Source organism: Pipra filicauda, unplaced genomic scaffold, assembly GCF_003945595.2.
Source record: "Pipra filicauda isolate LSUMZ 115617 unplaced genomic scaffold, ASM394559v2 scaffold426_size588282_pilon, whole genome shotgun sequence".
Lineage (NCBI taxonomy): Eukaryota > Metazoa > Chordata > Aves > Passeriformes > Pipridae > Pipra > Pipra filicauda.
Window position 1 is genome coordinate 64,273 of NW_024104561.1, and position 23,978 is coordinate 88,250.

The 23,978-nt window shown below is 36.5% G+C and overlaps 1 protein-coding gene across 1 annotated transcript in view; it reads right to left on the reverse strand.

The window, feature by feature from the left end:
* Positions 1–23,978, reverse strand: part of LOC113994742 (WD repeat-containing protein 70) — a 73,391-nt gene that overhangs the window by 43,967 nt on the left and 5,446 nt on the right. Inside the window, exon 5 of the mRNA XM_039385645.1 lies at positions 22,699–22,897. Within this exon, the coding sequence (XP_039241579.1) occupies positions 22,699–22,897 (199 nt within the window). The remainder of the gene's footprint in view (positions 1–22,698; positions 22,898–23,978) is intronic.

Here is a 23,978-nt window from a genome sequence, read left to right on the forward strand (position 1 = left end):
GTTGACTGTTAAAACTCCTATGCCTGACAACACACTTCTATTTACTGCACCATTGTCAGTAAATATTGTGGATTTTTTTTTTCACTTGTTCCTTTGGGAGCTTCCTTATCCTCAGGCAATAGTCAGAAAATATGCCACTAGACACCAGGGGCTGAAACTAGGTCAGTCTCTCCAATATCTCTTGAGAAAACTCAAAGACAAAACCAAAAAAATCAAATAAACCAAAATGATTCACCGTTTCATGGCCCAACCAGAGAAAGGCAGAATGATGCATTTAAGCCTAAAAAAGGCTCTACTGCTCTGTTTGCAGAGGTCTGTATATCACCACATGGAAATTATACTGTATAGAGAAACTTGCAAGCTATAGGTAATCTTCCACACAGTGGGCCCTTAAATAGGAAGTCTTCTGGGTACTCACAAGACTACAATTTACAGAGAAAACACTCTTTTTTCTTTGTGTTTGCAATTGTCTTAAGATTCCATATAAAGGATCCTGCATTCTCTGAGGATTTCAAGGCCCTGGAAGAAAATACGACTTTCCATATCTTTGTTCTCAGTTCTCTCTCAAAACACTGGCTTCCTGGAAACTTGAAAAGACTTCTCATTTGTAACAGTAAAGCTATGGCACAACATGGAGAAAAAAATGCAGAACTACAACTGCTTAAAATAAAAGGTGAGCACTTCCACCTCTCCTGTGAAGAAAGGCTGAGAGCATTGGGGTTGTTCAGCAGAGAGAAGAGAAGGCTACATGGAAGCATTATAGCACTTTGCAGTACAAAAAAGTTGGAGGGACTTTTCACAAGGACATGTGAAGGACATGTGTACTGAAAGGGGGTAGGTTTAGGTTAGATATTAGGGAAGAAATTCTTTACTATGAGATTGAGGAGGCACTGGAACAGGTTGCTCAGAGAAGTTGTGGATGACCCATCCCTGGACGTGTTCAAGGCCAGGTTGGATGGGGCTTTGAGCAACCTGGTCTAGTGGAATGTGTCCCTGCCCATGGCAGCAGGGTTGAACTAGATGACCATTAAGGTCCCTTCCAACCCAAACCAATCAATGATTCTATGATTCTACTATACTAAAAAAACCCTTCTGCTGCAGGTTGTAAACACTCACAGCCTACTGTTTTGGGTGTCTGTTTTGGTATATTCCACAGGGAAGATGCTATCTGTTCATGGGCAGGAGCGATGAGGAGGAGGCAAGAGCTACACTTTACAGAGACTTCTCCATTTCTGGTTAAACAACAAATTTCACAGAGGCAGTCTGACACTGATAATTGCTGCCTTACTTGAAGACAAATGGAAAGGCCTGTGGTCCTAAATTGGCAGCAGGAATAGCTGGTGGAAGTGGAAGGGATACAACAGATCCTAGTAACAAATGGTGATGGAATTACCTCCATCTATTTAAAAAACTGCAGCATTTCCAACTCTTCAAAAAAGGACTTCCTGCAGTTTTAATCACCCAAATCCCAGGCCTCCTGGCAATTATGAAAAAAAAAACTTGCTATTTTCATGCCTTTTGTTTAAATACCTCATGTTCATGTTTTCTTTCAAGTTTTTTTTTAAAGCCTACTTTCTTCCCATCCAAAATGACTCTACTGCTTGGAAAAGCAAATGCCACCCTGCTGTCGGGCAAGCTGGGGAGAACAGGAAAGTTTGAGATTCGTCAAAAGGCTCTCCTTTTTGACACCAGCACACAGACTAACAGTGCTGCAATCTACCTTGTGATCTGATACTACCAGATTTTTATCTTTTCCATTTTCTCCAGCAGAGTTCAAAATAATAAGCACAATTAAAAAGGAGTAATCAAGTGTAACAGGAGGCGTTAAAAAGAGAAATGTAAGATCTCCTAATAAAAATGTTCATGCTGTAAATTATGTAAAGTACTGAAAGAAAACATTCTTAAGAGATTTTAAGGATAAAAACATGAGCAGAAAACTCATAACCAATCACAACAGAAAGGATGGGATTTCTAACACAGTACTTGCCAAAGCAGACAGGTACAACACCACAAGCTCTTCACAGAATCACAGAATTGTAAGGGTTGGAAGGGATCTCTGAGGGAAGGGATCTCTAGTCCAAGCCCCTGCCAAGGCAGAGTCACCTAGAGCAGGTGACACAGGAATGCATCCAGGCGAGTGCGGAATGTCTCCAGAGAGGGAAACTCCAGGACCTTCCTGGGCAGCCTGTAAAGTTTAGACAGATAAAATACCACAGAAAACCCCTGAATTCTGGAGGTAAACCACTATTTATTTTGACCACCACAGAAATCCAGTCCAACTACTTCAATATCTAGTTACAACAATATATTAATACAAATACCAGAAGGCTTTAAACTCATGCTTGTAGTTGCTTGCTAATACCTCTATCAAAATGTGTTTGGTTTATGGGTCCAAGTACTCTCTCTCAAACATCACCTAAAACACTTCAGTGGAAAGAAGTTTTACAAATCTATATAGTCTACAAAATTTCACAGTGGAACATTTGCACAACCTCCTTGTATTGGAACTAAGCTCAGACCCGCAAACATGCAGTTTTTTCCTTTCTACCTAATGTCCAATTCTGATGTAAAAGTGAAGAAAATTAAGAGAGTATTTTAGTGATGATGAACAGAGAGAACAGAATCTTGTTCCATTCTTCAACATTGAGTCTGAAACACTATTTGAAGAAAGATAAAAGGGTGTTGAGGGGAGTATTTCACAGATCTGGAAGAAAACATGCCTCATTCCTCTTTTCAAACTAGATAAATGTTTTAAGCTGTTAGGCACCCAGCTGAATTTTCCATGACAGCAGAGAAAGATGAAGGTAGTAATAAGAGTTCTAATTTATTTTTCTGTTCTTTTTTAAACTTGTTTTTCAAACAAATACACACTGATGGCATGTTTGGTTCCACAATCATGCACTGATTAAAAACAAATTACCTGTAAAACAGGCAGGTTTTCCAAGTCAAAATATTTCATTATTTTCCTCCGCAAATTAAACTGAAAATAAATGTGTAAGATATACACTAAGGTTGCACAAGTGTACACTCAAAAGATGGAGTATGAAAAAACACAGTGTGACAAATGTGTAAGATGCTGTTCTACAGAAATAGAAAAACATAAACATTTTTGAGTTTACAGGAGTGCATCATCCACAAACTTCCATGCAGAAGGAAGTGTACAGATTTGAAAGGACATTTCAACAACTTTTAATTTCCTCTCTTTTAGGTGTTAGATTAGACAGATGTATTCTCATTCAAACTTGCATGCTATTAAACTCAGCTTGGCCCAGATTCATATAATCTGAGTTTCTGAATGTGACATATCTAAATATGGAAAACACTTACTTCAGACTTCCAAGACAGCCTTCAAAAACAAGCAGATAACTCAAGAAGAATCAGAGTACCAAAAAAAGGAATCATTTGGAGATGTCTCCTCTTCATTAATTATTCAGGAAGTGCAAGGCAACTAAATTCCTAACATTAGTGTCTTGATTATCTTGAATGAATCAGGGCCTACACATCTGTATTATCTAAATTTCTGGTCTGAAAAAGATAAAGGAAAATATTCTGGAAAACATGCAAACACTGGTATGAATTATCTTGGCTGATAGTTCCATGAAACACCCACAATATCAGTTGCTCGTGGAAAAACATAGATAAATCATAACTACATGACAAATGCAAAAAACCTTCAAAATTAATAGAAATTCTGGAAGGGCCCTACAAAATGCTATTGCTTCCAGTTATACTCTAATTTGGGTAACAGTTAAACCAGCACAGAACTTATGTCTCTGGTTTTAGGTACGGTAAGATTAAGGAGATGTTATTCTTTCCTTTACTCAACTAAAAGGTATTGCTCCAATGTGCATTCAAGAACAAAGGAGGTGCTGCTAGTAGATGAGCTTCCTTTTGAATGTCTACAGAAAGTAAATTTGATTTTTCAATATGGAAATGTCACTGTGGCTAGCTTCTCCCAACATCATCTAATTAACAGACTCGTGAAATTTTTTTCTTATGATCTGAAACAGAGTGTTTTGTCAGGTTCAACCAGCAAGGGAAAAGACCTTAGATTAAATCTTTAGTCCTGCACATGACTGCCTAAAAATAATAAATTTCTAATGTTACTTTAAGTCAGATACGACATATTTTATTAGATGATGGGTCAAATGGTAATTCAGAGACTGTGCCCTGACACAACAGGTAAAGGCAATTAATTCTCCTCTTCCTCCTCATGCCACTTGCTGGCACATCCCTTTCTGAAAAGACGCCAATGGCTTACCAGTTTAGAAAAGGTATTACAAGTAGAGTCTCAGCATGTTTGCAAATATCTTTTTTAGATATAAACATCATACTTCTAAAGTACAGCAAAAAACCTGCCTGATCTGTCTCCTGGGAGACAGTTTTAGATAGATTTCAGGAGGCTACTGTTTTTCATCTAGATTCTAAAATCTCATTCAGATGGTTTCTAAATTTCTAACAAGTTCTTGATTTATGAAGTCATAGTTTATATTAATATTTATGATCTGGGAATTGTTCTCATGATATACACCAGAGAAATTCTCTTGAGCCTCTTCTAAAGCAAGTTATAGTCATTGATAAAACTGATTTAAATCTAAAATTGCCTGGAGTCCTTCAAGTTTCCTTTGCAGTTTCTGGGAGACTGATTTACTTAAGCTGAGCACTCTGGTGATACTTCAGATATGCTACATTCTGCTCACATAACCACCTACCTATTTCACCTTTACCTTCTCAGTTTCAAATGTGTATAAATATAAACACTTCACATTTGCTGAAATGGTATGCGCAACTATATATACCACCAAAATGCACCCATGTTCAGTCAAGGCACAGTTTTACTACAGTAAAAAAAATACAAAAAATTACTACTACCTCTTATGTTAAGAATGAAAAAAATCTTCAGCATTTCCAGTCAGACATATACTTATTTAAGGTTATTCTTCAGAGTTGAATGGAGTATTTTGTTTTAATATAATGGAATACGTCCATTCACTCTGAAACAGTTAAACAGCTCACACAACCACAGATCAGCTGACAATGAGGAGAAATACAGCAAACACTGAAAGCTCTACTCGGTTGGTAGGTATCCAAACAATAGCTTAATTATGAAAACAGAAAGGACAAATAATTGTGAACTTTCTGGAGCTGAAGTGCCAAATGTTTGGTTCAGATGCCAACAGGGCCTCACTTATGCATTCACATATTTTACATTCAGCTTGCTAAGAATTTTGTACCACAGATTCCACATGGGATTTCTACCACAGGGAATATGCCCTAAAAGACACCCATGAAAGAATTCAAAACCAGACTGAACTTCACATTCATTAACGCATAATACTTTTCAGCCTGCTAGCCAGTTCACATAAGTATTTACATTAAACTTACTCTAAAACATGTTTTATCTAAACTACACAGATGCTTTATCATATCACCATTTGGCAAACTTTGGAGAAAAAAAAGCATGAAGTTCTTTCACCTGACTCACCAAGAGAAACCATGAATACTTAGATGTTTTTCACTGCTTGAAAAGGCTTTAATGTTCACTAGATTTAACTTCTGTCTTAAAATAAAAGTATTTATGAAGTATCTTATAATTTAGAAACTACATATGCACAAACTTAAACTTTTTTTTCAAAAAAATATTCCTCCCCTCTATATATTTAAAAAGTCAGTGATATTATTAAGCCTTTCTAATTCATGCAGCAAAAAACAATTTTAGTTACACACACTTCTATGGAAGTATATTTAAATTATATATGCAGTAGAATAAGTATTAAAGTTTCTTTTGCAAGCTTCATAAGCAATGGAATTAACTCCATCAGCAGTACACTCGAGATTTTAATTCTGGACTCATCAAAATTTAAAAAGCCAATGTAATCAACAGATATTCAATATTTGGTACTGCCGTCTAAAACAGACATGGAGATTACTACAACTGAAATAAAATGCACTTTTTCTCTTGTCATAAAAGAGCCTGATGCTCGTTATAAGACTTCTGATGAACATGTTAGCATAGAATTTCGTAAGCATGAACATGATACAAAGAAGAACCTCCACAGCAGTGTAATAGCAACCTCATTAGTGAGCCACCTCTTTTAAATTATACATGCTTTAGTGACCAAAATTAAAACAATACACCATCGGTGTTGACCAATCCTTGACCTTTGACAATTTATTTCATACCTCAGTTTCTTCATCTGAAAAAATGTGAGTAAATAATATCTTAAGGAATCTGCTATAACGCTTTATTCAGCAATGTTGGTGAAATTCTTCAAATTCCTCAGGGATCCTGTTCTTAACAAACACACTACAGTCAGCAAATCTAAATAATCACAGCTCTAGGAAAAGAGATGTCCAAAGACTGTACTTTTCAACAGTTCTTCAACTGTTATTGTAAAACGTGTTCACTCAACTGTTTACTGCAGGATCTTGAGAGGCACAAATTTACGTATGCATACCATCCCACTCAGTGACAATGACTGCAGCTGTTTACAAACTTACTGAATAATTAGGACAAGGAATTAAAAGTAAGTGTGTAAGCTCGAGCTACTCATGCAAAGAGGATCTGCAACTGCAGGGTGAAGGTAGGGGGGTGAGGGTTAAAAATTACAGCATGTCTAAGTTACTGCAGGAAGGAAGAACAATTTCCTATGTAGCTTCCACAGCTGGTTCCAATTCTATTACTGTTTCGATTACTAATTCTCCCACGCCACCCATAAATTACCTTCAAAACATTAACATTTAATCTCTCTTATAGAGCACAATTTTATGTAATGTGACATGAGACTAAATTGCTAAGTGACTTTAACTATGCATCTGGAAAGAGGAAAAGATACATTTACATTGTACGCACTTAAGGTCCACGCTTGGAAGAAACACACCTTTCTCCATGCTTCACTCAGGTATATTCCTTTACCTAAAGCTTATGTCAGAGGAAGATAGTGCATTATGGCCAGATGATGTATCTCAGATTGCTAAAATTGTTGTGATGCCTAATAACACTGTAAATAATTTTCAAAATGTTCAAGGCAAATACTAAGCACTAGGTTAAAAACTGTAACCAGTGTGAATATCCTGGTTTTATTTGTAATCATAAATCAAATCAATTTAAATGTTCATAAAAATTATGAAACATTGTCTTCTATGTATTTATATGGTATGCCTTACTACAGTACCTAGATATGTCAAGACCCCTCCAGTATACTGTGTCAAAAACACTGATTTCCATACATGTAATGTAGTCTGAAAATTCCAAATGATTACAATTAAACCTGACAGGACACACAACTAGACAGAGAGCCATTGATTTCTACAAAGCAATCAAACTGTAATTACTCAGTATTGCTCAGTTCTGGGTTACACAGGAAAAGAACAAAGACCACAACACATCTTCCAGTGGGATGATGCCCAAGCCAAATCCAACACTTATTATAGTCATTCCTCAAGGAGCCTGAGAATAAGAGCATACAGAAGCAATGCTTTCACTTTTCAACCCAGACTAAGATAAAGATCCATTGTCTTGACAACAGACAATATTCTGTTGGAAAAAGAATGCAAAAATTCAAGAACATCACACCTTACTGAAATGCCTCATTTCACAGACTTTTACTGACATTATGCTAAGACCTCACCAATTTTAATTCCCGCATAACATTTGGAAAATATAGATTAGATACAACCTATGGCATCTTTTCTTATTCAATAAGCTTCTTGATCTTCACAAGGAACTGCTGCAGATACTCTATACTATACAAAGATTATTTGAGTTGCAAGAAGAATCTTCCTTTTACAATCTAAGTTTGGATTATATGATTCAAATGAAGTCACTATTAATCATGTACTAAATAAACTTATTAATCCATCTCAACTAAGTTAATAACAACATGGATCTTCAACTTGGTCATGGTAGACAGTTAACAATATAACTTTAGCTCATACCAATCTAGTACAAGGATGAAAATTTCAGATATTCAGATGAAACTCTACAACTACTTTCTTTGCAGGAGTCAGGAAAGAAAAGCACAGCCCATAGACATAAAGAACTACAGATTTCAGACTACATATCTGCTATGAAATTTTTAACATGACAATTGCTTGTGTGCTTGTATGTCTTAAATGGGATAAAATGTCCCATCTTGCACGTGTGCTACAACGACACAATAATAAGTATGGTAGATGGCATTCATTTGAGCCACTCAGATTTCACCAAGATAGAAACCACTATTAATGCCTATTAGTTACACAGAATCATCCAATAGTTTGAGTTGGAAGGAATCTGTAAATGTCAACCAGTCCAATCCCCCTACCATCTCTCTGGCTAACCTGTTCCAGTGTTTTACCACCCTCCACGTAAAAAACCTCCTTATAGCTACTCCAAATCAGCCCTAATTCAGCTCAAAGCCATTACCCCTTGTTCTATAAGTACAGACCCTGCTAAAAGGTTTGCCTCCATCTTTCTTATGGGGCTTCTTACATACTGGAAGGCTGCAATAAGGTCTCCCCTGAGCCTTCTCTTATCCAGACCCCAACGCTCTCAGCCTTTCCTGTGCTTGGGACCCCAGATGCAGTGCTCCATGTGGGGTCTCACTAGAGTGGAGCAGAGGGGTAGAATCCCCTTTCTTGACCTGCTGCTCATACTGCTTTGGATTCAGCCCAGGAACCAGTTGGTTTTCTCGGCTGCAAGCATTTATTGCTGGGTCATGTCCAGCTTTTCATTCACAAAAACCCCCAAAACCCTTCTTAGCAGAGGGGAGGGCTCTTCACTTCTCCATGCCTTCGTCCCCTAGGGATGTAAAACCAAACAAAAAAACCACAATAGGAAAAAAAATCAGCTTTGCGTATAAGGCTCATGTTACAAGCGTAATCTTGCTATTGTTGAGAAAACAGACCCGTGGTATTCCATACCTCCTGGCTGACTGATTGGTAGAGTTCCTAGGGAATGCATGATTCCATAACTACTGTTTCCATTAAAAAAGCAAGCTAAAAAAAATCCTCCAGCAGTTCTTCCCCTGTAATAAGCAAGTCCAAGCACTGTTCTATCAAAAGAGAAACAAAAGCACAAAATAAGCCAAAAATGTGCATGAGAGAAGCAGAGAGCTTATAAACACTTACTGGCTTTCCACAGGAAAGGATGAAGTGGTGGGAAGGAACATATGACCCATAAAATAATTGGAATTAAATGCAGTCCAAGATTTTTTGCTCAGATTTGTTCAAATTCCTTGCTATGGACATTTTCCAGACAACTAATATGGAAGCCAAAACAAGGATTCCCAATTTTGCATAGTTTGCTGCGCTTGGGCAGAATTTAACTCCTGTTTCTGGAATTCATTCTGTAAGTCTGAATTCTTCACATTAACCTCATGTTTGACATGCCCCTTGAACGTGTGATCCATGAAATGACATGGTTTATTCCTGAGACTAATGCTATCTCACATAACACCTACTGCTGTCCTACACTTGACTGTTTCCCAGGCCTCTTAAGAATTTACCTCTTGGAAGCCACACAAAATGGACAGTAGATAGGCTTACAAAACAGATTGTTTTGCCTAGAGTTTTTCAATGCCATTATTCTGTTTACAGAAAAAAATGCAAAGTGCAAAATACAGATCACTTGAAAGCACTTTTCTTTACACGTTTTTAAGGTTTACCTGGCCTTCATTTCTGAATCCTCATTTCATATGGTTATCCCAAGTAATATCCAGTCTGAGAGAGCAAAAATGGACCTCTGGGTAGAGAATGATGGCAACCCCTTGTCTTCAGGTTCCTCTCATGAGATCCTGATAAACCACTATAGACAGGAAGAAACTCCCTTCCTAAACCAATTAGTTCAGAAATGACTGTGTAGGGCAATCTGTTAAAATGGGAAAACCTTTAAAATGGGAAAACTCTGACACTTGGTAAGTTGTTGTTCCTACCTGTGAACCACTTACCCTTGGAATTTCAGTGTAATACAGAATTAAGAGAAAACAAAAGAATTCTGCTTTTGAAACACAATCATCAATTTGACGCAGATACGTACAAAAATTACTAAAACCCATTACAAGTTATTCATGCATTCTGAAATCCTCACAGTCACTATGATACCGAACAATTCCAGTAGCATAGACCATCGGTAAGGGAACAAGCTAGAAAGAGTGAGCAAATGCATATAAATAGATTTTTGCAGCTGGTTGCGGGTATCAAGGGCTTAGAAGTATCTATTAATACTGAGAGGGACAGGACAAATACAAATTACATATCAAAATTTTGTACAATAAAGGGAGGGGGAGAGTACTGGCTAGAACACTGGAATTTTTCATAAGGTTACGTATTTGTTCCAAGATGATAATTACTGTTCAAGTGTTTACAAACTTGCACTTAAAGAACTCAAATAACCCATAAGCTATAATGTGAACTGCATGCAATTTAACCTATCCACCCCAAAGGATGAAAGACCTGAGATGACCTTCTCAGAACTTGTAACTACAACAGGGTATGGTATGTTAAGCCTAACGTTTACACAGTAAGTCCTCAAGGTAAAAGTGCCAGGCTGAGAGATTATTGTCAGTGTGCCTCAGAGATTCTCCTGCATGCCTCTTCAGCAAGAATAATGGCACTGAGTGAAGTCAGGAACTGTATTGCCAGGGACTGCCATGCTGTGTTTTCAAAAACCCCACAAAATCTAAAGCTGTGTTGTTGTCTTTGATGAAAGATTAGTTATTACAGATTAAAGATATTAAACATTACTTATTCCAAATACAAATATTTTGCACATGTGTTCGGAGTCTCGTATCAATTCCTGACCTGCAAGACATATCTCCTAATACAGAAAGCCTAAACCCACCAACAATCTCTCTTTAAGATGATCTGTGTCTCAATCACTCCTGATTTCACTTTCTTTATCTACAAAAACTTCAACATCTACAAACAGCTTTGAACCAAACCCAGTTTCTCCCGCTCAATTTAATTCTGAAAACAAGCCAATTACATTAGTGGTTATGTAACAGTAAGAAAAAACATAGCATGGAGATATTTTCTCACCTATATAACTTAGGTTTAAAATGCTCCAAAAAATACTATATCACTAACTAATATTCCAAAAAGGTGAACAAAAAGGAAGTGCCAAGGCTGACCCCAGAAAAAAAAAAAATCTTCTTACTATATTGGAAAGCAAGGAGATTTGATAAATCCATAACCATCAGAAGGAAACCTGAATCTCTGCCATCCCACATTTTCAGTATCTTTTTCTCTCCATACTTCTCAGTATGGAAATTTTCTATAATTAAGAGTTTTACTTAGAGTAATATTAACTCTTCTTCAGACACCCGTCCCACACAAGATGCAGCCAGATGCAAAATTTCGCCAGAGAAGTTGGGTAATTTCTATGACATTCTCCCACCCACTCAAACTTGGTTGCAGAGTACATCATGAGGCTACTCCCTAAAAGTATCAGACAGAGTTGCAGCTTCCATTAGGTCCTACACTACGAGACAATTCTCAAGAGGTAAACTAATGTAAATTGTATTAAATTACAGAGTTAAACTACAGTTGACAACTATTAAATTTTTTACAGGATAGGACTAGTTTTCATAACTATCATGTGATTTGAGCAGATGCTCATTTAAAACAGTATTTAAAATAGCATAGTTATAACTAATTTAGATTTAGTGACATTCATTTTACTCAGGGGAGTTAATATTTTTGCTGAAAATGCATTGAATTATTTTACTACTGGTCATTCTGCATTGAAACACTGATTGCAGTTTCTCATTTGGACTACACCACTTTGAGAAATCACAGAAAACTACCATCAGGCCTTCTCATAAATTCACTGTCTATTCAATATCTCATAATTGCCTTCCATAAGAAAAATATTTTATGGACAGCAACTGGACTAAGCCTAGGACTATTTACACCATTAATTTAGAAATTATTGAAGGGAACCGCCTTGTCAAATGCAGTTGTCAAATGCAGAAACTTCCTTTATTACTCTATTATTTACAGGCTTGCACAGTCACAATGCAAATATAAACATCTGTTATTTTAAAAATCTATTTTTGAAAGATTCCTTTAGAGAAAGGAGAAAAATATAACAGAGTCACCACAGATATGGATACAAGCAAGAAGGGGACAGAAGGATCAACAGAATGCCTGACCCCTACAAGGCACCTTAGGAAGAACTAGCAATTATGACAGAGTACAGGTCTGTCACGGACTAAAAAAACAAAACAAAAGCCCCAAAACAACTGGCTGTCCTCACCAATGCTAGATAAGGCAGCATTTAATCACAGAACAGAGGAACAACTCTGAAGGACTTTGCAAAATGAAATGTAATAACTGCCAAGTTAAAATAAATGAAGTTATTATAATTCCGTTGACAGAAAAGAAATCTATGACAGAATTTTTAAACTATTTTCTATCGAAATATACTGTGAGGTTTGCTCTGTTATTTCTAGAATTTAGTTTTGGATGATACACTTTTAATGAGTCAAAACTTATCACAGTCTGATATGTGACTCAACATTTTACTTTGTATGCCTGCACATCCATGAATGTCATCCAAACAAGACAGCATTTTTAAACGTGAGGAAAAGTAAATGTATAAAAAATACATGAGTGATATAAAAAGAGCAACTAGCACATGGGAGAATTTTAATATTTTCCACAGGAAAAATTAACGGAGATAAAAGAATTTCTTTTTAGATGGTCTTGAAGCACCTAAAATGGCACAGAATGCTCATAAAGACCAAGGCTTAACACTGAAAACCAAGAAGGGGTTGTCTTCAGAACGATTCAGCACTCTGTATCACAGTGATCTTATAAAACAAGTATGTGCAGTTTGTAGACACTGAGGATGATTAAGCTAGTTATTTTTTCTTCTGAATTTCTATTTCTGACATTTTGGTACCCAGTAGAAAAGGTAATGAATGTACCTAAGAAGGAATGTCACTGAGAAATCTCTTTATTCTTATACTTAAGACAAGAGCAGTTTCTTCATGACATTAGCTTTGCAAGAGACATACACTGACTATTTGTACTGAAAAAAGTTACAAATCTGATGGCACTGAAAGCCAGCTGATGCCCCCTGATGTGATTATAGCCTGATATGTAAGTTTGCTTTCTTTGCAGAGAACAGCACATTCCAAGACACCCTAAGTAACAGGTTGGTTAGAAAAAGGCAGATAAACACCTATAAATCCATATGATGCATGAAACTTGCAAGATTATTGACCTGAGAAACAGTAATTATTCTATGAGCTATGACTCTTCTCAATCCATATTTCAAGCAAAGCATAGCAAGCTCTTAACAGATATATGTTACATTACCTCTTAATCGAAATGTTGAAAGATTCTAGTTTGAAAGTTGTGCACTAAAATTCAAAACAGTTGAAGAATTTTTTCAAGTGCCATAATTGTTGCCATTCAGATGCAGTTCAAAAGTTTAAGAATTAATCACTGTTTTCCCCTTCTGCTCAGAATATTCCCAATATGAAGAATGAGAGTTTACCTCTTCCAAGAAATCACAAATTATTCTTTAAAACCAATGCTGATATGCCTTTTCAACTGAACTATCTGCATCAGCCACCACATTTCCGCATAATTTATTTTTTGAATAAAATCTTATCTTCTACTCCTAATTCCTAAAAAACTAGTAATAGCAGTTCAATCCTATCAACACAGCATTTTTACAAAATTTGCTTTGTGCCTGCAATATGTGTAGCACAACCACAACATTTACAAACAACATTTACTCAACATGCATTAAATATAAAGGCAGGCTTCAAAATAGGCTCAGAGATGTAGGTTCAATAACACGCAGAGAATACATCATCTGTTCTTGGTAGCTGTCTTCTGGACACAATGACTAACAGCAAAATAAGGACACAATTTGTATGCATTCTGAGAAAACTGAAGTCTTTAATTCCTTTCTGGTATTTCAGAATAGGCAGAACTAGAATAGTTGTACACTGACGAGTCAAGGAGGCTTTAAGTCCCTCTAATTTGATTCCCAACAAAAGGCCAAGTCACTAAACACTGCAGCAGAAACGTACTTACAGACCCCTTTTTAGTGGGATTGCATTTGTCCTGTCACAAGACTGTTTGTTCTGAAACTCCAGAAATCTAGAAACAAAATATTTCCAACATTTCTATGCCAACAATTCATATTGATTAGAACTCTGGCTTTTGCTTTCATTCCAGATATGATCTGAATTAATTAATTGAATAATGTAACTCTTCAAAATCATTTTTTCCATGACAGAAGTTTTGATCACGTGTAGAAAAGTAAGTTCCTACTTTCTATAGCTGCTCCAGAATTTATTTCCTGCATTCACACTCATTATTACATGAAAAATAACCTCTGGGGCCTCTGTACTGCAAACAGCCACTGTGACTAAGTTCAACTCTGATTTAAGACCTTGTGTTTCATCACTCGAGAATGCTCACTGCAATGAATTCCACACATCCAAATAATCCAAACCAAAACCTTGACATTCTACTGTTTACTCTTAAAACTGGTTCCAAGATAGGTGCTAAAGGGGGTTGCAGAAACTATGCAAGACATCCAGAAGTTCCATGAAGGCTGCTAGGGATCTATGGTGTTTTCACTGCCCTCTTGTGCAATTTTGGGGAAGGAAAGGAAAAAAAAAAGTGTACTGATGTTAGTTGGCAGTACTAGAGTTAAGCTGAATCAAAGAAACAGGAAAGTTTTAACTCAAACACTGACTGCATCTCATGCGGACAAACTTAAACTTGTGATTCATTCAGGTAACTCGTGTAATAACTGCAATGCAGACACAGCAGCAAAGAATGAACCTGAGCTTCATGAGATAACTATTTATGAGCTATTTGCATTAAGCCCTGTTTTAGAAGAGAGAGCTCCCTACCTCTACAGAAAAGGTCTTGTCTGAACTATTTCTTTTGTATTGGGAAGTAAAGGTTACATAATGTATCACCTTTTTGCTATTCTTGCACATAATGCTTATGATATGAAAGTAACTTTTGTTAAACAAAGTAATGTTTTACTTGAAAACCAAGTGCTACATCTAAGTCACCTGACTTTTTAGACTACCTTAAGGTTCTCATATAAATAGATGTAAGTCCCTAGAAGAAAACTGAAAAAGAAATCTTTATCTTATCTGTCATTAAGTAGGCACTTTGAGACATTTCAAAAAGTTTTTCTACAAAACCAACACTTTTAAAACTGATAACGTTCAAAATTAAAATAAAATACTTCCAGCAGCATAAAGGAACTAATAGTTTACAAAAGCAACACATGCACTCACTAGAATCTAACTAAGAGCTTTAAACACATTTCAAAAGTCTGAGAACTAGAGCATGAAAGGATATGGTTAATAAAAAAGTCATATGAATGATTCTTTATGATTATTCAGTTCCTCTGGAGAAAGTAATTATTTTAGTTTATGAAAGGAAAGCAGAAAAAATTCTTAACATATTCCCACAATATCTGGTTAAATGAACATGCATTACTCTCTAGTTATAATGCATCAAATAAACATTTATAAATAGTATACAAGGTAATGCAGCAAAATACTATTCAAGATCCTAATAATTTGAAAATAATTTTACTAGGTTTTAAAATACAAAGAAAAAGGATAATCAGGAGTAATGGAAAGAAGTTCAGTATGATTACTGTGTGATCTGGATACTGTTAGCATCAAGTATGTATAGTCCCTGTATACTGCTAAGTGCCCACCTGCAAATAAGAGATGCCATTGCAGCAGTTGTAAAACAATATATATGGTAGTTTCACATTCATAAAAATCCAAAGCCATCTTTTAAACAAACAGCAGACATTGCTAGAGTCAAGAAAATGGCTCTCCAAGGATTCCATTGGAGCAGTCTGCAGTTCCAACAGTTTAACATAAATCAGTTCTTCATCAAAAATCCTGTGAAGACTTGTTTTGGAGAGGAAGTGTAACTGCATGTCACTTACACTCCTCCTTCAAATACAGCCCTTTTAAATTATTTATTCATCCTCACCATGAATATTTCAAATACTTGTTATCATCCACTTCATTTTCCTCTTGATTCAAGCAAGAGTTTCTATACCTGTATTACTCATTATTCTGCTTAGAGCATAAACAACTTTTCAGAAAGATACCCCTCACGTGCCAGATAAAAAGAGAACCTGCTATCTCCCATTTATGTTTTCCACAGCGATGCCAACAAGGTCAAATACAGTGTGAGCATTGCTATTAGCTCCCTTGCCAAATTTTAAAATTTTTTATATATTCTAACACTGATGGAAACAATATGCTATTTGTGCTTCTTTTTAAAAGCATATTTGAAATTTAAAGCAACTGCCAAAAGAAGCATCATGTAAAGATGTAGTCAATACTTTCTCTTGTCTGTAAGCTTTTTAGGTTCTCAAAGAATAAACTAATTTCAGTATCTTCACCTCCAAATATCCCAACTTCTACTGGAAGTAAAGAAAGTAATATTTAGGATTGAATTTTCATATATCATTGGATGAACAGAATTTCCCAACATTTCCAACTACTCATTCTTGTTAAATAATACTATACCAAAAGTACAGTCTTGTAACTGAGATGCACATGTAGAATATGTCCTTAGAAAGACTTAGATTTTATTGTTTTTCTTAAGGCATAGGTCACAGAATTGGACAGTCTCAAGGTTATCCATGCCTCAAACATATTTGCAGGAAAAAAAAAAATAATTCTACACCCCCTCTAAGGACAGTAGAGGACATTATCTTCCACAAAATCTTCTGACTATAAAGAAATCAAGGGTTGCATGAGGATCCCATGTTCCAAGGGTGGGAGGTTTGCAGCCAAAGTATATCCGGTCCTGAGATGAAGAACACTTTCCTTCACTCTGTCCTAGTTAGGACAGCTGAGACCAGTTCATCACTGGATGGGTGTAACCCAAAACTGTGTATTCCCTTGGCCTTCCATGCCATTTCCCAGAAACTGTTATCAATGAACCATTTACACCATCTGCACATAGAGCCTGACTCCTCAGGTTATAAATTAGGTGCTAAGAGGCCTGCCAGATAGGAGTTGCTCTTGTCCTCACGCCCATTAAGGAACCCCCATTAAAGGAACACCCCGCCCTGAGGGAGGTACTGAGCATTCCTGCCTGAACTGGAGGATATATAATCTTGGAGTCTTGGGACCTTTTTAACCACTCGTGGGATCCAGAGGAAGACTGCAGATCACCACTCTCGACTGGACTGCAACCACCATTTTTCAACCAGACTGCAACCATCACTCTTGACCAGACTGCAACAGCACTCTCACCAACAGGTTTTCCCCTCTCCTTTTCCTTTTGACTCAGAGGGCCCAAAGAACACCGCTCTGTTCATGCCCCAGGGTGCTGGGTTATATATTTGGGTTTTGTGGGTTAAAACCAATTGTTTGTCTGTATAATTGTACTTATTGTATTATTTTATTAAATGGTTATTCTGACTTATAAGCTCTCTTTTGAGTTGAGTTCATTTCCCCTGCTGGTTTACCTTTAAACCAGCACACACTCTTAACAGTTCTCTCTTCAAACACAGAAGTGGTGCCAGCAGCTCCTAAAGAAGCTGGCTCCACCAGCTTCAGACTGACCTGATAAAGGGTCTCTAAAGGAGAGGATAAAAAGTAAAAACGGGACATAAGAAGACCACTGAAGTTTGTTAAAAAGGGCACTAGTAACAATAATTATGTTCTATATCACATTTTATTTAACATTGCTAAAGTCACGTCTCTAATTTTTAAGTACCTCCCGGTTAACAAATATATGTCTACTAATATTCTCACAAAATATTTCTAGAAACAACCTCATAGGACTAAGTATGTATCTGTGGAGGAAACATTCTAAAACTTCTCATATTCTGTCATATTACAAGTTAATTAAAATCAATATCATCCACCAAAAAGGCATGGCATGATACACAGCAGAGAAGGCTTGGCCTTACTAGGTTGTGCAGAATCAATAGACATTTTTGAAAGTACATTCATTTTCTGTAGAACAACTGGTAATCACGAACTCGGGGGCACTGTGTTGAAGAGAAGATGAGCAAACATCCCACGCCTTTTTATCAAAGACAAACATTTCCTCAGGGAATTACACTGTTAGCTTCCTCTTCATATGATACTCTCAGTTTCTTATGTTAAGCATTCCTTCCATTACAGCTTCTGTTTGATTGTCTCACATTTTTAGACTGAGCTTCATTATACAAATTTTAGGGGCCAGATTTTGTTTTCTTTTAATTTTTGGGAAGCTTGCAAATTCATTTTAACTCACTTTGGAAATATTTTTTCTTACTCTTTGCAACACCGGTAACGACATCAATAGTCCTTAACAAAAATTCCACAACTTGTTCCAAGTTTAATATAAAGAAAATACATTTATCTGATTTTTATTGTCAAGACCTAAGAACACAGTATGCACATATATGACAAAAGCATTTTTTTTTTTATTAAGTAGGAAGGTAACACTCAAATTAAAAGCAATGGCAATTGCTACCTATTTTTCATCAACTCCTCAATGCCTAGAAATGGTTAAAAAAAATAATGCCTCTCATTCTCAAACCCACACTTTTCTGTGTCTATTGCACACACAAAAATTGCTTTGTTTGGCTTACTACACTTTTCCTCTTTAGACAAGATGAAACATGACTGGGTAAATAAGATTCAGCAGTTACCAGGACAGACAATCCTCAGCCTAAATGTTATAAATCCTTAAGATGACTAAAAATTCCCCTAACATTTATTTATTTTTACAACACCATGATTTTTAGCCTGGTTCCCTAGCCAAATTCTAATTGGAGCAATTACAGCCTACTTAAATTCTCCATCTAAATCAGCAGGAAATGGCTGTCTTCCATTCCGAACAAATGAATATTACTGGTATGTCCTGTTAAACTTCTGCGAAAAATTTAAAAATATCTCAAAACAATTCTAAAACCTAGAATCCAGCTATGCTATCACTCTGGAAACATGCCAAATCAGAGTACAGCCTTGGGCCTTGAGGACGCCCAAGGCTGTACTTGTTTCAGGGACATAATTACAACATGATTATGTTGGTGCTGCAGGGAGAAACAGTTCTCTGTTCCAAAGGAGACTCAACTATAACTCAGCTCCAGACAGAAGGTAAATCCTTACCAATCCATCTGGCAAATCGTTCAACAATCACCTTTGTACCTGTTGCTTTAAGTCAGGAAAAGTGTCACAACATGCTAACGGTCTGTTAAGTTTTGTTAAAGATCTCAGCACATTTTCTAATGACGCGTAGAAGAGAGCATGAACACATACACACTCTCTTACTGAAGTCTTTTAATAGGTGCCATCCATTCCCTTGAAAAATGTTTTTGTCCGAGATTTAAAGCTGTCCACCTATCAACACTGCCATGACTGCTTTTTGCTAGTCTTTGTCCCCCTCCAGCCGGATTTTGATGGCACAAACACCAGACAGGTTCCCAGTGCATCTTTGCAGGGCAAAAAACCTGGCAAAGACTACTGTATCTCCCAGTCTCAAAATTTACCAAATGAAATATTGCCCTCATTAAGAATCTGCTCTCTGTAAAATAAGCTGTTTTCTCTTCTAAAGATTTTCTTCAAGTATTCCAGAAAGGCTTACTTCTCAGGATAGAAACCAAACCCGTAAAGCTTCATACTACAGAAGATGCTCTGCTACCTCCTTCCCCCTCTCAAGCTTACAACCACATTAAAAATTGTCACTGATGATCCAAACAGGTTTTTACACCAGTAGAAGAAAAAATACTACAGAAAAGCACTGATCACAATAGCCAACTTCTTATTTTCCTCACTCCTCAAATTAATGCAAGCCTCCTATATAAAAAGGAATACTACAACAAGACAAAAATATCAGAGGGAATTAATATTAAGTGTACCTATTACAAAAATGTATAATACTCAAAAAAATATCAGTGCTGATTCAAAACAATTCAGCAAATAACTGCTGTTAATCGTTTTCCCATAAAAACACCGATACAAAAAATTCCCATCAAAGATAATAACCACCAGCAACTCCTTCTACCATATGTTTATTCCATAAAATATCCAGTGTGAGCTGGGCAGTCCTGGGCCAGCCCTGGACTCAAAAGTTGCCAGCCTCACAGCAACCCAACTTGACAAATGTGCCTATTGACGGTCTGTAATAAAAAAGCAAAAACAGCTGAACAAGGAATAGTGAAAAACAAAATGTTCCTATAATAAAAACCACAGCTGAAGTCAGGCTTGAGATACAGCAGCAAGCTATCAAGGTAAAGCCAGTATTTTGATATATTTTATCAGTTATACAAAATTCACAAGACTTCTGATTACAAATCGCAAATACACTGCAATACCTGTAAGCATTGGAGAAAAATGTTATTCCTTCAGGGTCAAAAACATTGATACTTGTGTTTTCAAGAAATTACTTCAGCAGCAAAATACGCTAACAAAAGAGAGACAGTCTCATACTACATCTGAGGGAAAAAAAAACATTCAGCTTTCAGTATCTCCTGTCTCAGTTCTGCACCCATGTATACCAACCACAGCCTGACATACAAGCAAGGAAAAGGAATCACAGAGTTCTCATAACTGCAACACCTGCCTTCCCTGGGGCTCACAAGATCATCCTGTGATCACCAATCGATCAACAGGAAATCAGGAAAGCACAGCTGCTTCCTGATTCCCTTCACAGGAAAGAAAAACTGAGTTCACGAGCAGCAGTAAGGGAAGGCTCTAGACCCCAAAGGCCTCTGGCATTCACACTGACACAAAATCTTCCCAGTTATAAATTAACTGTTTAGACTGAAAAACCACAAGTCTCATATTTCTGCTGCTCTGCTTACTCTCAACCAAATCTGTTCTAGACTGTTTTGTAACTATTGTCTTAAGTTCAGACAAACTTAAATCACACCAGACCGCAAGTTACCTTTCTGTCTGAAACTTTTCAGTAGGGTCTTTTAACTCTGGTCTCCAATAACCACTTCGTCAAGCCAGCTGTAGCATTATTCAAATACATATAAATAAAAAATAAACACCAGTATCTTGTTAGAAATTAAAACAGCCAATCAGCAAAGTGACTACTGAGATAGGTTAAAGTAAAGTAAAACTACTGAGATAAGTTAAAGTCAAACAAGCTGTTTGTGAACATAGTTTTTGCCTTCGTCATTCTGGAGAAGATGGTAGAAGAGAAAGAGTGACTTCGGTATGACATGATACACAACTGAAATTCAGTGAGCCTATGACACCCTCAGGAATATAGACTCACTCCTCAGAGCCATAACAGCTAAAAAGTAAGACAATTACTGACATAGATCAATAACAGTAAGCCATAAGTCAAGTTAGGGTTTATGTCGTTCTCAAGGGAAGTTTGGGATTTATCGCCAGTTGGTTCCCTGAGACAGAAAAAGTCATATGCGGGGTACAGAGGAGATCACAGAAGGTACAGGACTAAAATGTACAGTTTGATAATTAAACAAATCCATAGGTAACAGTGAATCAAGTGGACCAGACATAATAATGTAAACCCCTATGGCACCAGAATTTCCTCTGCAGGGAAACGAAAAAAAAGAAAAAATTTGTGATCGTGTAAGTTTAGGCTCACTCTAAAAATCAGTTATGTCATTGCTTAAGAAGTTCATCTCATTCATTTTAATTGAGCACTATAAACTTAAGTGTTGAAGTTCACAAAATGCAAACTAAGAGATATCATACAAAAACAGAGTGCCCAGTAAAAACCAAAGAGAAGTTGAAAGGAAAGCCTTGAGACACCCGAAAATTTGGGGCTTTTTTATAGTTAGGTTTATATTTGAGTAACAGGACATACAGGTCTTTTTCTGCTACCCTGTGGTTCAAAACATCATAAGTAAGGCTGTTTTTACAGGACTTCTATCACTGTTGCTACACATGGAAACCATCAAACAAAATTCAATGCCACAAAATATTTGATCCAGGCAGTTTTGAAGAACAAACATCAAACCATTAATCTTTTCACGGAATTGTAAAGGTTGGAAAAGACCGTCAAAATCATCCAGTCCAACCGTCAACTCAGTGCTACCGCTGTAATCCTTAAACCTCTAAACCACATCACCCAGCACCAGATACAGATGCCTTTTAACTAAATGGAGAAAGATTTGCTAACTAAATATCTGTGATACCAAAATTAGGCTGTTAGTGGTTTTTCTCGATTTCAATATAGAGAGAAAAATCTATATCTCTCTAGCAAATAGGCCTGGCTCTTTTTTAGAAAAAAAACAAACCAAAATACACAAAAATAAACAACAAAGAAACAAAAAGGGAAAGAAAGGGGGAAAAAAAGAAAAAAAAACCCCTCAGTTACCATAGTTCATTTTCTCAAAACAGTCCTGGTATAGAACTGTTTCAGGCCCACCTCTGCCTCCTCTTTCTTCTAAAAAATTCTACATATGATTTGGGAAATAAACCATCTAAAATATTAATATGAAACGTTTACCTCATTCTTTCATAACATGAAAACAAAGAATTAAACAATGTATAATAACTGATAATGAATTTCACATGTGTAATTTTGTTTTAAATCCTAGTATTTTTAAATCAAAACAATCATTTGCATTTGATGAAGTATCATTAGAAAAAACAGATAACCTGCATTTCAAACAAGTCACACTTCACCTAGAAATTCCATCGTAAAGGAAGAGCACACACACAAATCAGAGTCTACTGAAAGTATTAAAACACTAAAGAAGAACAAATTACTTACATTATCTTCTTCCTCTGTATCATCATTGTCATTATCGTCATCACTATCCTTGAACCCTGGTGGAAGTGGTGGCCCAATGAATTCATCATCATCATCATCAGTATCCTCAGCTGGACCTTTAGTAGAACTCTGGGGTTGCATGGAAGGACCAGTTAACTCTTCATTTGAGCCGTCCTCACTTTCACTACTGACTATCTCTCTGCAAGAAAAATTTAAAACATTACTATTTCAAGAACATGGCCACCTCCATAGGAATTTTCCAATAAAAGATGTTGGGCACTCTTGTCAATCTATAGACACCAAAATTAGCAGCAAAATGTATATTAATGTACATTTTTATTAACCATCATCTTGAAAGCACAAAAAAAAGCTTTGAGAAAGGAATATCATAGTGACAGACAGTTCAAAAAACTGAAGAAAATAAAAAAAGTTAAATGGATTGTAAAAGCAACAGTACCACGTCATTAGTACAGATTTCAACATTGCTTAGAAACCAACAGAATATACCGTTACACAGCAATTTCAAGATTCTGTTTCAAGCTGCAGCTTGTACAGATGCTCTGCACCTCTGTTGTCTGGGTGGAAAACAAAACAGTAACTGCCCAGGCTCACACCCAGACTGAGAACACAAAGCATGGCGCTTGCTTTGAAATGCTGGTAAAGAATAATAGAGTACTAGGCACTTTCACACAAAGTCTAAACTCTGAAAGTTACATCAAATTGCCACTTTGATGTTGTTCAAATCGGTAGTGTAAACACATTATTTTTGGCATTGGGAAATTTCTGAAAAGTTGAGTTATTTAGTCCACGTTCACGCAGTTTATTCAAAATAGCCGCGCCCCCTCTGCTGGCAGCTCCAAGAAGCGCCACTCGAATCAGCAGAAGATCTCAAAGGAATTAGCAGCCTTTCGACTACATAAAGTGTATGTATCATCACAGTGATACTTTGCAGCACAAATCATTTGTTCCTTTCATATTCAGTGAGATAAACTCCCAAGCCAAGTCTTGCAATTTGATCTTATATTTTCAGAATTTTTAAGTGAGCAGACTGCAAAACAGTCTTATTTTTCTCTTCTCTTTCTCTTAAACTATAGAGGTATCACTTTAGGGTTTTTTTAAAAAAAGTTTAGGTTATCACTTAAAAACTGTAATAAAAACATGAAAGTTTAAGAACATAATAAAGGATTAAGAAAATCAGTTCTAACCCATGTAATTGTGACAGAGGAGGCATCCTCATTCTGCTCCCAACACCAGCTGTACACTAAACAGGTACTAACTAC